General features: G+C 42.1%; 2 protein-coding genes across 2 annotated transcripts; one reads left to right on the top strand and one right to left on the bottom strand.

Moving 5' to 3' along the window:
• The first annotated feature begins 724 nt into the window (after positions 1–724).
• Positions 725–5,352, top strand: LOC112234702 (mitochondrial uncoupling protein 3). Its single transcript, XM_024402954.2, is given in 8 exon segments — positions 725–869; positions 1,900–2,036; positions 2,170–2,377; positions 2,523–2,649; positions 2,651–2,721; positions 3,159–3,260; positions 3,909–4,089; positions 4,511–5,352. Coding segments are annotated over 7 exon segments (930 nt in total). The 5' UTR covers positions 725–869; positions 1,900–1,910; the 3' UTR covers positions 4,626–5,352.
• A 97-nt stretch (positions 5,353–5,449) lies between these two features.
• LOC112234703 (ELMO domain-containing protein 2) lies at positions 5,450–10,258 on the bottom strand. The gene is made up of 9 exons (XM_024402955.2): positions 10,060–10,258; positions 8,767–8,914; positions 8,492–8,520; positions 7,765–7,862; positions 7,539–7,668; positions 7,243–7,376; positions 7,034–7,102; positions 6,592–6,725; positions 5,450–6,483 (listed from the first exon to the last, which is right to left on the bottom strand). The coding sequence occupies exons 2-9, from the start codon at positions 8,909–8,911 to the stop codon at positions 6,323–6,325; spliced, it is 900 nt and encodes a 299-aa protein (XP_024258723.1). The 5' UTR covers positions 8,912–8,914; positions 10,060–10,258; the 3' UTR covers positions 5,450–6,322.
• Positions 10,259–14,174: the final 3,916 nt, after the last annotated feature.

Below are 14,174 nucleotides of genomic sequence, written 5' to 3'. Positions count from 1 at the left end.
ATTCTGTGTGTGATTTCCTGCAAGACAGGAATGTCAGGGTTCTGCCATGGCCAGCGAAGAGCCCGGATCTCAATCCCATTAAGCCCGTCTGGGACCTTTTGGATCGGAGGGTGAGGGCTAGGGCCATTCCCCCCAGAAATGTCCGGGAACTTGCAGGTGCCTTGGTGGAAGAGTGGGGTAACATCTCACAGCAAGAACTGGCAATTCTGGTGCAGTCCATGAGGAGGAGATGCATTGCAGTAATTAATGCAGCTGGTGGCCACACCAGGTACTGACTGTTACTTTTGATTTTGAACCCCTCTTTGTTCAGGGACACATTATTCCATTTATGTTAGTCACATGTCTGTGGAACTTTTTCAGTTTATGTCTCAGTTGTTGAATCTTGTTATGTTCATACAAATATTTACACATGTTAAGTTTGCTGAAAATAAAAGCAGTTGACAGTGAGAGGACATTTATTTTTTTGCTGAGTTTATGACAAAAGGTACCATTACACAATGAGTGGTGAATGTTGCCACATTGCACTGGGATTAATTAAATATTCCCATTAAATGTTGTATTGTAGTTACAACGTAATGTACTGGTAAATGTGTTGTTTTTCACAAATGTTAGAAGCTGTGCGCTGCTGTAGGGTTGATTTGGACATTGACTTTCTTGACAGTGAGTGGACTTTGGTTTGGCCCATGCTCCTGCACACAGTAACGCCTCTCTCTGTGGCAAGTCAGTAAAAAATCAAATAAATATGAGGATGCACAACTCCTTGTTTCAGGGTTAGGGCTGGCTCCCTGGGACTATAGTTTGGGCTCTCACGTCCTGCAGTAAACCAATAGCTAGTCAAACGGATTTTAAACCACAGGATTAATAACAATGTAAGTACTCTCAGATATTACCTGTTAGATTTCGCTACACTCGGCATAACATCTGCTAACCATGTGTATGTGACCAAAACAATTTGATTTGATTTGACCAACATGGTTTAATTTTTTGTTGTTGTTGATTAGACCTAATATAGGCTTTGTAAATCTTGGTTTCTTTTTGAGATGTGTTGCACCATTTAATTTTCAACCTGGATTAGTTCATCTAAATTTCAATCTTTAAACTATGATTAGTTACACATGTCATAATGGATTCACCATAGCAATATGTTCTCATTCTATTTCTATGGAAACAAATTAGCACTGGTCAATGCTAGTTAGCTAGCAAATTAAGTTTGAAATACAGGCTATTAAAACTATACATTTTGGTCAAATTAGTTAGCTGGCTAGTTGACCTTTAACACTCTTGTGGATACCATGATTGCATTCACACTGAAAATGAAGCACATACACAGACATTTTATCAATTTAAACCTCCTGCAGGAGCAGTTTAGAATAATCCCTTATCTACATTTTCATTTCATTTTAAAACAATGGAGCAAGAATATTTAAACTAAGAACAAAATTAAACTTAGTTTAGAAGAAGACTTAAATTGAACTAAGATTCATTTAAAACTAGGTTAAAAATGTGGTGCAACAAGATTAATCCTAAAACCTTGATTTAACCCAGTTTAAACCTGGATTAAACCCAGTTTGAGTTAATCCATGTTGGTGCAACCCACCCCTATATATAACTGATGTTTATTTGATCTGGTTGATTGTATAGATTATTATAATCAATGCTGTTCAGTTGTTATTATGATGTAATGTGTTTTCAAATATCACAAAATCCCTCCTGCCACAGCAATAGGCTACACACTGCACAGGCTATTGTACTTTAGAAACTGAATCAACAAATTGACCGGCATATTTACTCAACAATTTCCTAAGTATGCACAGCATTTTCCTAAATTCCAAGGATGGTAAGAGAGAATAGATGCGGCAGTGTTGACATCCTTCCCTCTTCCTCCTTCACTCTCTGCAGTACCAGGGACCATGGTGGGAATGAAGCCCTCCGATACACCCCCTACCCTGGGGGTGAAGCTGCTGAGTGCTGGCTCAGCCGCCTGCATCGCTGACCTGGTCACCTTTCCCCTGGATACAGCCAAAGTCAGACTCCAGGTAATGGTTCATTGTCCACCTCCAGCCCTGAAGACTTGAGTCTGACCTCCTGTAACTCTGAATTTTACTGGCACCTCCTGTAACACTGATTCTTTTGGGGACCTCCGTTAACACTGACACTTGTGTACCCCAGATTCAGGGAGAGAAGGTGGCGTCGGAAGCTACCAAGGGCATCCGCTACAGGGGGGTGTTTGGGACAATCAGTACCATGATCCGGACGGAGGGGCCCAGGTCGCTGTATAACGGTCTGGTGGCGGGCTTACAGAGACAGATGTGCTTTGCCTCCATCAGGATCGGCTTCTATGACAACGTCAAAAACTTCTACTCTGGCGGAGCAGACAGTAAATTAGGATAATTCATCAGAGATAATAATCTGTGATATTACATATTTTGTACCAAGAGAAGAAGCATCATATAGTACCTCAATCATCATCCTTTCAGTACTTAACAAACCCTCGTACCCCGTCTGCCCCTGTCCTATCCCAGCTGCAAATATTGGTATCCGTATCTTGGCCGGCTGCACCACAGGGGCCATGGCTGTGTCTTTCGCCCAGCCCACTGACGTGGTGAAGGTCCGCTTCCAGGCCCAGGTCAACCTGACCGGGGTGGCTCGTCCGCTACACGGGCACCATGCAGGCCTACAAACACATTTTCAACCACGAGGGCATCCGCGGGCTCTGGAAAGGTTAGTCAGTACAACCCTGGGCCCAATCGGTTGATTTGCAAGTAACACCAATATCTCCATTGGTTGTGTTGCTGCTAACCTTGAGCCCCATTGATTGTGTTTGTTGGAGCAGATGCTGTTGAGTCCCATAGGAACTGTTTGCATAGAAAAGACCAAAGATTGTTGTCTATGTCACTGTCATTCAATGTCAGGGATGTACAGATATTGATTGGAGCAGATGCTGCAAAGTTGATGATCCCATAGGACAGAACTTGAGTGCACCTGAAAATAAAACTTGGCTTTGCAGGTTGTTGTTGAGTTTTCTTGGGCCTTTTACTAATGATAGAACCTAGTGGTTTAATTTTGCTGAAAAGACCAACGATTGTTGTCTATAACTGTCAGGGATGTACAGATATTGGGTGCTATTAACCAACCAACCTGCTTCTTGTTCACTCCAGGCTGTCTACCCAACATCACTAGGAACGCTCTGGTCAACTGCACAGAGCTTGTGACCTATGACCTCATCAAGGAGGCCATTCTTAGGCACGACCTGTTGTCAGGTGAGTGGGTGCTATTGGTGCATACAGTCACAGCGAGACAGCTGACTGGGCAGAAGTCCACATGCCCTCTCGCTCTTTTGTTCTTCATGTGTCTTGAAAGCCTGATAACAGTATACATAGTGGTACATAATATTTTGTCCAGCTATGGAATAACACGGAGCTAACATTTATCTAAAGGATTTTTATTGCCCCTTTCACAACAAAGCGGTATAAAACAGAGATAATGATTTCCTGTAGGCCTCGAGACAGAGGCCTTATACAGTACAATGTATCTGCATGGCACTACTTGAACATTAACTTTAGTGTCAGCATTTCTGTTATACATCTGTGTTAATCCACTAGTTAATCTAAGGTTCAGTCTTTAAACTAGGATTAGTTACACGTGTCATAATGGATTCACCATGTTCTCATTCTATTTCTATGGAAACAAGCCAGCGCTGGTCATTGCTAGCTAGCTAGCAAATTGAGTTTGAAATACAGGCTAGTAAAACGAATTGCACTTTTTGGTTGAATTAGTTAGCTGGCTAGTTGACTTTTACAAACATGGTATCCACAAAATCTAAAATTGTTAATCATACTGAAAATAGGTGCCCATTGATATCTTTGTGACAGTGTTTCAAAGGGGTTGTGATGACCGTTTTCCCACAGATAACCTCCCGTGCCATTTTGCTTCTGCGTTCGGCGCCGGCTTCGTTACCACCTGCATTGCCTCTCCGGTGGACGTGGTGAAGACACGATACATGAACTCTCCGCCGGGCCAGTATAAGAGTGCCATCAACTGTGCCTGGACCATGGCCACCAAAGAGGGACCCACAGCCTTCTACAAAGGGTGAGCTCACAGACAGTCACACACACTGTACAAACAGACCGGTGTCCTTCAGTCTGTTGATAGAACAGGACAGTTGGATGTAGTTGTACATTTTAGTCCTCAATGATATATCATTGATTTTCCTGTTTTGGGTGGTTACCTTGACACAGTAACTCTACCAGAGGAGGCTGGTGGGAGGAGATATAGGAGGACTGGCTCATTGTAATGGCTGGAATGGAATCAAACATATTTAAACCACGTTTGACTACGTTCCATTTATAACATTCTAGCCGTTACAATGAGCCCATCCTCCTATAGCTCCTCCCAGCAGTCACCTCTGAACTCTACTAAGCAAAACTTTGGAGCATTCGCAGGGATCTTTAGTTGAAAGTCTCTCCCAGACAGGCCAACTGTTTAATTTGTCCTCTCTTGTTCCCTGTAGATTTGTGCCCTCATTTCTAAGGCTGGGCTCATGGAACGTTGTGATGTTTGTGTCGTTTGAGCAGCTCAAGAGAGTCATGATGGTAGGAAAGCAGAAGATGGAGGACAAAAGTTAACTTCATTCCTACGTTCAAAGAGCCCTTTGCAATGATGGATTGACAAGCGCACAAACCCTCGCCATATTGAGTTGGACCCACAATGTAGTGTAGACAGACTACAGCAATACTATGGACCACGATCCATAACGTTAAGATTCCTATGTGTTCGTCAGCATGTTGTATGAATAATGAGGAATCCTTTGTTAAAAAAGGAGTTATGAAAGTGCATTTGAAGTGCATCTACCTTGGAGAAGTTTTATTTTCTCTATTGTTATTTATTTTGACCTATACTTCTCCTACGGTCTCAAACCAGTCCTTGTGGACCTCTAGCTATTCTCTACAGTGTATTTAGCACACCTGCCAAATGTGAACTAATCAGCAAGCCGACTGTTCCTTTAAATCCGGTGTACTAGGGTTAGGATACAGTACTCTAGGAACGACTGCTGGGCTACCAGGACCGGGTAGAAAAAGGCTTCCCTTGTATTGTGTGCTTAAATTGAATCCCCAACAACTCCCGGTCGCCGGTTAAGGCAGCCCCCTCCGCAACCCTGATTCAGAGGGGTTGGGTTAAATGCAGAAGACACATTTCAGTTGAATGCATTCAGTTGTGCAGCTGACTATTTATCCCACTTTCCCTTCCCTTAATCACCCCCCCAACAAATGTAATAAGTTATAGTTTAATAATTAGTATTTAGATGTTGGTAATTTGCAATATATTGAACTTTATAAATATGTTTATTTTGTTTGTCTGTGTTCATTGTATTGTATTGTTCATTACACGCTCCATTTAATCTCAATCTCGGCCTGACAGCTGACAGTCATCACACACTCATCCGAAAACATCACATCAGAAGTTTCATTTATTAACACTGGGCATGTGTCAGTCGTTACAAAGATCCATACTGGGTCTACAAAATGTCAAATCATCTTCAAAAAACTAAATCAGGGCCCACGGCCTATAAATAAGACAAAATACCATACAAAGTCAGCTTTCAGCAAAGACAATATTGTACGAATGTGTGGAATAGGCAGCGGCGTAATAACCAGTAATCTCAGCACCACCTATTGAAATGTATTGACAACAATGACGGTATCAATTCAAACGCATTAAAACATGCACAGAGCTCTCAGTGTCTGAGTAAGTAGTACAACTATTGAGCATTAGGTAAACAAATTATTCCTTAGTTTTAAGTCTACTACGATATAAATTCCCTCTCTGGACACATATTTGATTCCTGAGCAAGAAGGACAAATATGAGAATGAGTAGGCAAAGTTATTATGAATACATGCGAGACGGCACTTGTTGACTTTGTTAAATAAATTCAAACCTAGTTAATATTATTATTACCAATCTCCATTTCCTCTAAAACTATTGTGTAATTCCTTTCCATGTCCACTGAAAAGTACACAGCCAATCAACTACATAGAACTAGTGCCCTACTATTTTATTTCCCCTTTTGTAATATTTGAAGCATTGGAATGGTCATTATTTGAGGCAGAGGATTGAATTCCAGTCACCTGGTCTTACTTATTTCTAAAAACTAGTCACTAATTTATACAAATTTTTAAAAAGTGTGTAGATTGGGTCTAAACTAAGATCGAAGGGAAAGCTAGCTCAAAATGTCCCTTATTAGTTTGGAAGTACGCTGTAGTGTATCGAGGTTCTGGTGGTCCCAATTAGGTCCAAGCGAGACCCGTTCAGTCGGTTGGTCGGTCAGTTACTTCTTGGACTATCCGTCATGGTGAGGGCGACGGCAGGGTCCAGCAGTTGAATCTTGATATTGTCGTGGAACTTTTCCCTGTAGTGGTTGAACTCCATGATGCTCTCGGGCTCCTCCTCCACCCAGAACTTATCAAACTTGTACACCAGGTAACCTGAAGCAGGGAGGCCAAGACAGAGTTAGGGGTTTAGGTAACCTGAAGCAGGGAGTTATCCCCTATGCTACTGACAAACAGAGTTGAGCGAGATTAGCATACACTTACAGAACAGCTGATGGAGGTGCTGCAGTTGGGGTCTCCCAGACACCGTGTTGTAGAAGTGGGGTTTGAGAGCACCACTCTTCAGTAAACTGTACGCCATCTCCGTCAGGTTGATACCCACTATGGCATAGGAGTACCTGAAACATGACACACATATGATAATCATTAAAAGGCTATAAATGTTGTCAAAGTAGGTTTACTTTGGGTGTGCTTGTTGTAGCTTGTTTGGGGCCCAGGTGGGCAGAGGTTTCACTTTAGGACTAATGGAAAAGTCTCAAATGTGGAAACTCTACCCACCCAGTACATTGGGCAAGCTAAAACAAACACAACTATTGATAGATGAGTGAATATACTGAAATGTGTAACAGAACCATAGCTGACATATAAAGAACAGAGTTCAACAGGCCAGTCAACTCCTAAAATGAGGTAATTACGTAATCCTTACCCCAGTTTGGGATGGTTTGCGTGGGACAGCACTTGCCGAGCCTCTTCAGTGTAGTTCTCACTAAAGAACCTGTAATAAACAAGATACCAAATTTAAAAAGTTAAGAAATCTAGCTTAAACTTGAGAAAAAAATATACAACTTTTCAGAATACTGATGAGCAAGGTTAGATTGTTAAGGACTGGACAGTCATTCAGACAACATAACTCACACAAGGTTGGTTAGGCCCAACATGCCCATTCCTCGGAAGTCAGTCTTGGGGTCATCGCCTTGGAAACCAATGTCGCCCCACTGTTTGGTAACTCTGGACTCCAGTTTGACCTCGGGCATCAACAGGTCCCATAACTGTAGAGTCAGACAAGTCCATTCCTGTTAATACTTTACACTTACTTTTAAATAGAGATGATATTAAAAAGTTTGAAACAGTCATCTTGAATCATCTCATCCAGAAACATTCCACTGCTCCATGCTAGTCATTGACATAAAAAAAATGACCGGCCACAGTACCTTCAAAAGCATTTCCTCGTGTTGGACTTTATCCGAGTCAAAATTCTCTTTCCTCAACTCTTCCACGGACGTGAATAAGTTCCTGTATCCTGTTATTTGTACGAGACACAGCTTCAGATTCACCTTAAACCTAGGACCAAAGAGACACACATTAGTCATCAATACATACCACATAAAATAATCTATATAAAATATTAATAAAACTGTAAAGGGTAACAAGACTGACGTGGGATCCCTCTGCGTTTTGACATTCTTTTCCCTCATGACAAGATCCAGATGCTTCTCCAAACCATCCTCCTCCACATCCACAGCAGCTCTTAATAGCTGGAGAGAGGGAAGGAGAGAGGAAGAGGAAAAGGATGGAGGGACAGAGGAGAGAGATGGTGTGATTAGTTATCTCATCCATGGTAATAGCTCAGAGTTTGTGTTAGTACTTCTCCTACAGACTATGATGTCATAACACGCACGATGATCACTGAGGTCAGATGATGGAACTACCAACTATGTATTACCTACTGCCTTAACTTTGTATGGGGGAAATGCCATAGTAACAGAGTGATGCTGAGACTCAGAATTGTTCCCTTTAAAATGTATGCCAAACAAAAATGAATATTTTTTTAAAGTTAAGCAAACCATACAACTATGCACGACGACTTCCAACAGTGCAGATGCAACGGTTTGGTAAGTGAATGACAACACCACAAACCGTCATTTTATTACCAAACTTTGCATCTGCACTGTTCAACTAAATGTGTTACCATGGAAATGCCCACGAACTGTTGATAAGAATGTGCTTAGCATAACAAGAATAACAACCATCGCGGTACTGATCAATGGATTTGTTAAGTGGGTTAAATGTAACAGTTGATTGTGGTTGTCTGTATGATAACTAGTCTACCATGCATTCCTGCTTCAGTAAAAATCAAGTGAAAGGAATGATTTCCAACATTTACCTTAGATTTGGAGTTCTTGAGTGAGTATTCTGAATGAAGAAAAATCAAATGACAGGTTAAAAACAGTTCAAAATGATAATGAATAGCACAACTGACAACTTGTTTTTCGTAAGGGCTGGGTAGTGTTCTTTGGGCATCGAATGGAGGAAAAACGGGGAGGACTATCTGGACTTGCCCAATTAGAGATGCCAATTGTTGTTTTTCCGTAACAAAACGCTTTAAAACATGTTCTGTTACCCTAATGAACACTATTTAGCTCTAGAATGTAACCTCACCTGCTTTCGTTGTCCTGGGCGCCCCAGGCTTGTAGCCGGCACAAATCCTTTGCAGCTCGCATTTCCCTGTCACCTGTCTGATGAACCACTTCAGCCAGTATCTAAGGAAGGACGTGTAGAAGTATCCCCAGATGCTGCCGAACATAGTCTACAACATAAACATGTCAGCAAGAATTCCAAATACAACAAGGCAAGTGAATGACACCATAATCATACGAGTCATCCAAGACACATACTGGTAGGACAGCAATGGGGAGCCGTGCCTCTTCTTCGAGACATTGACAAATGAACACCCAGAAAGATTCCCTGTGTACTCCAGACAAGCCAATTGATTTATCCTTTAGTTGTACACCGTGCAATGGAATTAATGGCTGGAGAAGAAAACACATCCAGCAATGGTAATGTCTCTGTAGTAGGAGCTAGCTATTGATACCTTCAAGCTATCAGTCTAAAGTACTGCAGGACCTCCCCAAAAACAATAATTCGCTACTCTGTACAAAACCCCTTATTCAATGGGAACGGTTGATACGTAGCTAATCTTAAAATGGCATGTCATCAGATAGGCCTAGGTGGTCATGTCAGGTCAAGTCAATCACTGGAAAGTTACCGTAGCAGTAACTTTCCACGGTGTCCCCCTCCCAAATTATCTAAATCTTACTGCAAGTATTTCACAATCATTGATTTGCTAGCAAGCCATCTGTTGAATGCTGTTCCAGGACAGTCATTTACTTAGCTAGGAGACCAGGCGTGATTCATTTTGCCAATTAGGTAGTCGTACAGCCTAGAAACCAGGTGCAGGCTGTGGAACTGCTGAACCAGGCTTGCCAGTGAGTAGAAGTGAAATGAGAGAACACGTTGCAACATGAACAGAAAGGCTCTATTGTAATTTGAACTCCTACTTTAGCAGGTGTCTTTACACAAATGGCTTTTGCTTGGCAAAATAACTGCTTTTGTTAGCCGACTGGCAGCTTGTCTTTTGTTTAGCAGCTAATGTTAGTTAGCTCCTAACTAGTTGTTGGGGTACTAAAAATGTACAGTAATTTCATTGACCGGTACAACACTAACTAGCCTAGCTATAACAAACTGACTGTTCTGGAACAGTCTTCAACTGATAGCTTGCTAGCAAATCAATGACTGTGAAATACTTGCAGTTAGAGACCTAGATAATTAACCCCAGAAAGAAAGTCAACATGTTAATAAACACAGTTAGCTATACCTGGCTTTTAAGCGTTAGCTAGCTACCTAACGTTAGCTAGCTTAGCCACACATTCACAACAGGTTGTCAATATTTACCTCTAGTAATCAAGTGGATTATGTCAGCAATTACGCCTTGATTTGAGTGAAGATAGCAACCAATAGACCTAGTGGTGAGCGTTATTTACTTTAGCAATTACAAATTCCTCAGATTAAACTAAAAGAGATGTGTCCACTGAGGTAGTGATGTTGACAATTCTTTTGGCTAACCTCTTCTTTGATTAATAGAATCTCGACCCACAAGTGTACCACTTTACCTTTAGCGCCACCTGTTGGGTTGGGGTATGGTGAGTTGATGGAATCCTGGGGTGTATTCAATACGCAGATTCTGTTTCAAAACGTTTTGCAACAGAACAGAAACCTTGTACTCCAAACGCTCTTCAACGTGACATACAAGTTGTTGGGTTCTTAAACGGTCGTTGTAGTTCCTTTTAATTGTATGGTTTCCACGTGTTGCCACTCCAATCTGAATAGTCTGCTAAGGGTTTGGCACAAGCTGCTATAATTGATCAATTCTGCTCTAAAGTGAACTGAAGTTTGTGGGGCTCCTTCCAACTTCTTCTAGCCGCTTATTTTTATATTTAAGAGAGACACGACTGAACTACAACTTCTATTTAAGAACAAACGGGACTCAACAACATTTGGAGTAAACTTTTTTACCTGCTAATTAATTGCACTCATCTTGTGTCCCAGGTCTAAATCAGTCCCCGATTAGACGGGAACAATGAAAAAAAAAACAGTGGAACAGGCTTTGAGGTCCAGAGTTGAATTTGAGGGCACTAACCTATTATAATAGCTGCATTTCCTATACTTGCCACACGAAGGTGCGGATGTTGCATAGGATGTATGGGGAAAATACTTCCCTAAAGAAACCATGGTCACTGGTCATAGGGATTAAGTTTAACAGCTCGACAAATTCCTTGAATTAGTAGTGTGTTCATATTTGATTGAAGTATGGAATCAGACATGTCAATCTCCCATTTTTAAACACTAATGTTTTGGCAAAAAAAAAACATTGCATGTATGGATACTTTATCTATGAAATAGCTTTATCAATCTAGGTATCTTCAACTATTTATCTATATATTTTAATCAATAATGTATCTATATATTATATATTTTTATATATTTATCTATATCTATATGGTATCTATATATGTCAATAGATTCCGATAGCACATTTGACCACATCAGTCAAATAAAACTTTATTTGTCACTTGCGCCGAATACAACAAGTGTAGATCTTCCTATGAAATGCTTACTTACTTACAAGCCCTTAACCAACAGTGCAGTTCAAGAAGAGTTAAGAAAATATTTACCAAATAGACTAAAGTAAAAAATAATCATTAAAAAGTAACACAATAAGAATAACAATAACGAGGCTGTATACAGGGGGCACTGGTACCGAGTCAGTGTGCGGGGGTAATTGAGATCATTTGTACATGTAGGTAGGGGTGATGAGACTATGCATAGATAACAAACAATGAGTAGTAGCAGTGCACAAAAGGGGTGGGGGGTCAATGTAGATAGTCCGGTGGCAAATGTATTAATTGTTCAGCAGTCTTATGGCTTGGGGGTAGAAGCTGTTGAGGAGCCTTTTGGTCCTAGACTTGACGCTCCGGTACCACTTGCCGTGCGCTAGCAGAGAAAACAGTGTATAACTTGGGTGACTAGAGTTTCAGAACATTTTATGGGCTTTCCTCTGACACCGCCTATTATATAGGTCCTGGATGGCAGAAAGCTTGGCCCCAGTGATGTACTGGGCCGTACGCACTACCCTCTGTAGCGCCTTACGGTCAGATGCTGAGCAGTTACCATACCAGGCGGTGATGCAACCAGTCAGGATGCTCTTGATGTTGCAGCTGTAGAACCTTTTGACAATCTGGGGACCCATGCCAAATCTTTTCAGTCTCCTGAGGGGGAAAAGGTTTTGTCCTGCCCTCTTCACGACTGTCTTGGTATGTTTGGACCATGATAGTTCGTCTGTACAGCACTTTGTGACATCATCTGATGTAAGAAGGGCTTTATAAATAAATCCATTTGATTGATTGATTGATTGATTGGTGATGTGGACACCAAGGGACTTAATTAAAACTCTCGACACGCTCCACTACAGCTCCGTCAATGTTAAGGGGCCTGTTCGGCCCGCCTTTCCTGTAGTCCACGATCAGCTCCTTTGTCTTGCTCACATTGACTGAGAGGTTGTTGTCCTGGCACCACACTGCCAGTTCTCTGACCTCCTCCCTATAGGCCGTCTCATCGTTGTCGGGGATCAGGCCTACCACTGTTGTGTCGTTAGCAAACTTAATGATGGTGTTGGAGTCGTGTTTGGCCACGCAGTCGTTGGTGAACAGGAAGTACAGAAGGGGACTAAGTACACACCCCTGAGGGGCCCCAGTGTTAAGGATCAGCGTGGCAGACGTGTTGTTGCCTACTCTTACCACCTGGGGGCGGCCCGTCAGGAAGTCCAGGATCCAGTTAGAGGGAGGTGCTTAGTCCCAGAGTCCTTAGCTTAGTGATGAGCTTCATGGGCATTACGGTGTTGAACGCTGAGCTGTAGTCAATGAACAGCCGTCTCACATACAGTGGGGAGAACAAGTATTTGATACACTGCTGATTTTGCAGGATTTCCTACTTACAAAGCATGTTGAGGTCTGTCATTTTTATCATAGGTACATTTCAACTGTGAGAGGTGGAATCTAAAACAAAAATCCAGAAAATCACATTGTATGATTTTTAAGTAATTAATTTGCATTTTATTGCATGACATAAGTATTTGATACATCAGAAAAGCAGAACTTAATATTTGGTACAGAAACCTTTGTTTGCAATTACAGAGATCATATGTTTCCTGTAGTTCTTGACCAGGTTTGCACACACTGCAGCAGGGATTTTGGCCCACTCCTCCATACAGACCATCTCCAGATCCTTCAGGTTTCGGGGCTGTCGCTGGGCAATACGGACTTTCAGCTCCCTCCAAAGATTTTCTATTGGGTTCAGGTCTGGAGACTGGCTAGGCCACTCCAGGACCTTGAGATGCTTCTGACGGAGCCACTCCTTAGTTGCCTTGGCTGTGTGTTTCGGGTCGTTGTCATGCTGGAAAACCCAGCCACGACCCATCTTCAATGCTCTTACAGAGGGAAGGAGGTTGTTGGCCAAGCTCTCGCGATACATGGCCCCATCCATCCTCCCCTCAACATGGTGGAGTCGTCCTGTCCCCTTTGCAGAAAAGCATCCCCAAATAATGATGTTTCCACCTCCATGCTTCATGGTTGGGATGGTTCTTGGGGTTGTACTCATCCTTCTTCTTCCTCCAAACACGGCGAGTGGAGTTTAGACCAAAAAGCTCTATTTTTGTCTCATCAGACCACATGACATTCTCCCATTCCTACTCTGGATCATCCAGATGGTCATTGACAAACTTCAGACGGGCCTGGACATGCGCTGGCTTGAGCAGGGGGAACTTGCGTGCGCTGCAGGATTTTAATCCATGATGGCGTAGTGTGTTACTAATGGTTTTCTTTGAGACTGTGGTCCTAGCTCTCTTCAGGTCATTTACCAGGTCCTGCCGTGTAGTTCTGGGCTGATCCCTCATCTTCCTCATGATCATTGATGCCCCACAAGGTGAGATCTTGCATGGAGCCCCAGACCGAGGGTGATTGAGCGTCATCTTGAATTTCTTCCATTTTCTAATAATTGTGCCAACAGTTGTTGCCTTCTCACCAAGCTGCTTGCCTATTGTCCTGTAGCCCATCCCAGCCTTGTGCAAGTCTACAACTCCCTGATGTCCTTACACAGCTCTCTGGTCTTGGCCATTGTGGAGAGGTTGGAGTCTGTTTGATTGAGTGTGTGGACAGGTGTCTTTTATACAGGTAACGAGTTCAAACAGGTGCAGTTAATACAGGTAATGAGTGGAGAACAGGAGGGCTTCTTAAAGAAAAACTAATAGGTCTGTGAGAGCCGGAATTCTTACGGGTTGGTAGATGATCAAATACTTATGTCATGCAATAAAATGCAAATTAATTACTTTAAAAAAATACAATGTGATTTTCTGGATTTTGTTTTAGATTCCGTCTCTCACAGTTGAAGTGTACCTATGATAAAAATTACAGACCTCTACATGCTTTGTAAGTAGGAAAACCTGCAAAATCGGC

The sequence above is a fragment of the Oncorhynchus tshawytscha genome, unplaced genomic scaffold, assembly GCF_018296145.1.
Source record: "Oncorhynchus tshawytscha isolate Ot180627B unplaced genomic scaffold, Otsh_v2.0 Un_contig_15856_pilon_pilon, whole genome shotgun sequence".
NCBI lineage: Eukaryota > Metazoa > Chordata > Actinopteri > Salmoniformes > Salmonidae > Oncorhynchus > Oncorhynchus tshawytscha.
The sequence above is the reverse complement of the archived record's forward strand: the minus strand, read 5'-3'. Positions and strand labels throughout refer to the sequence as shown.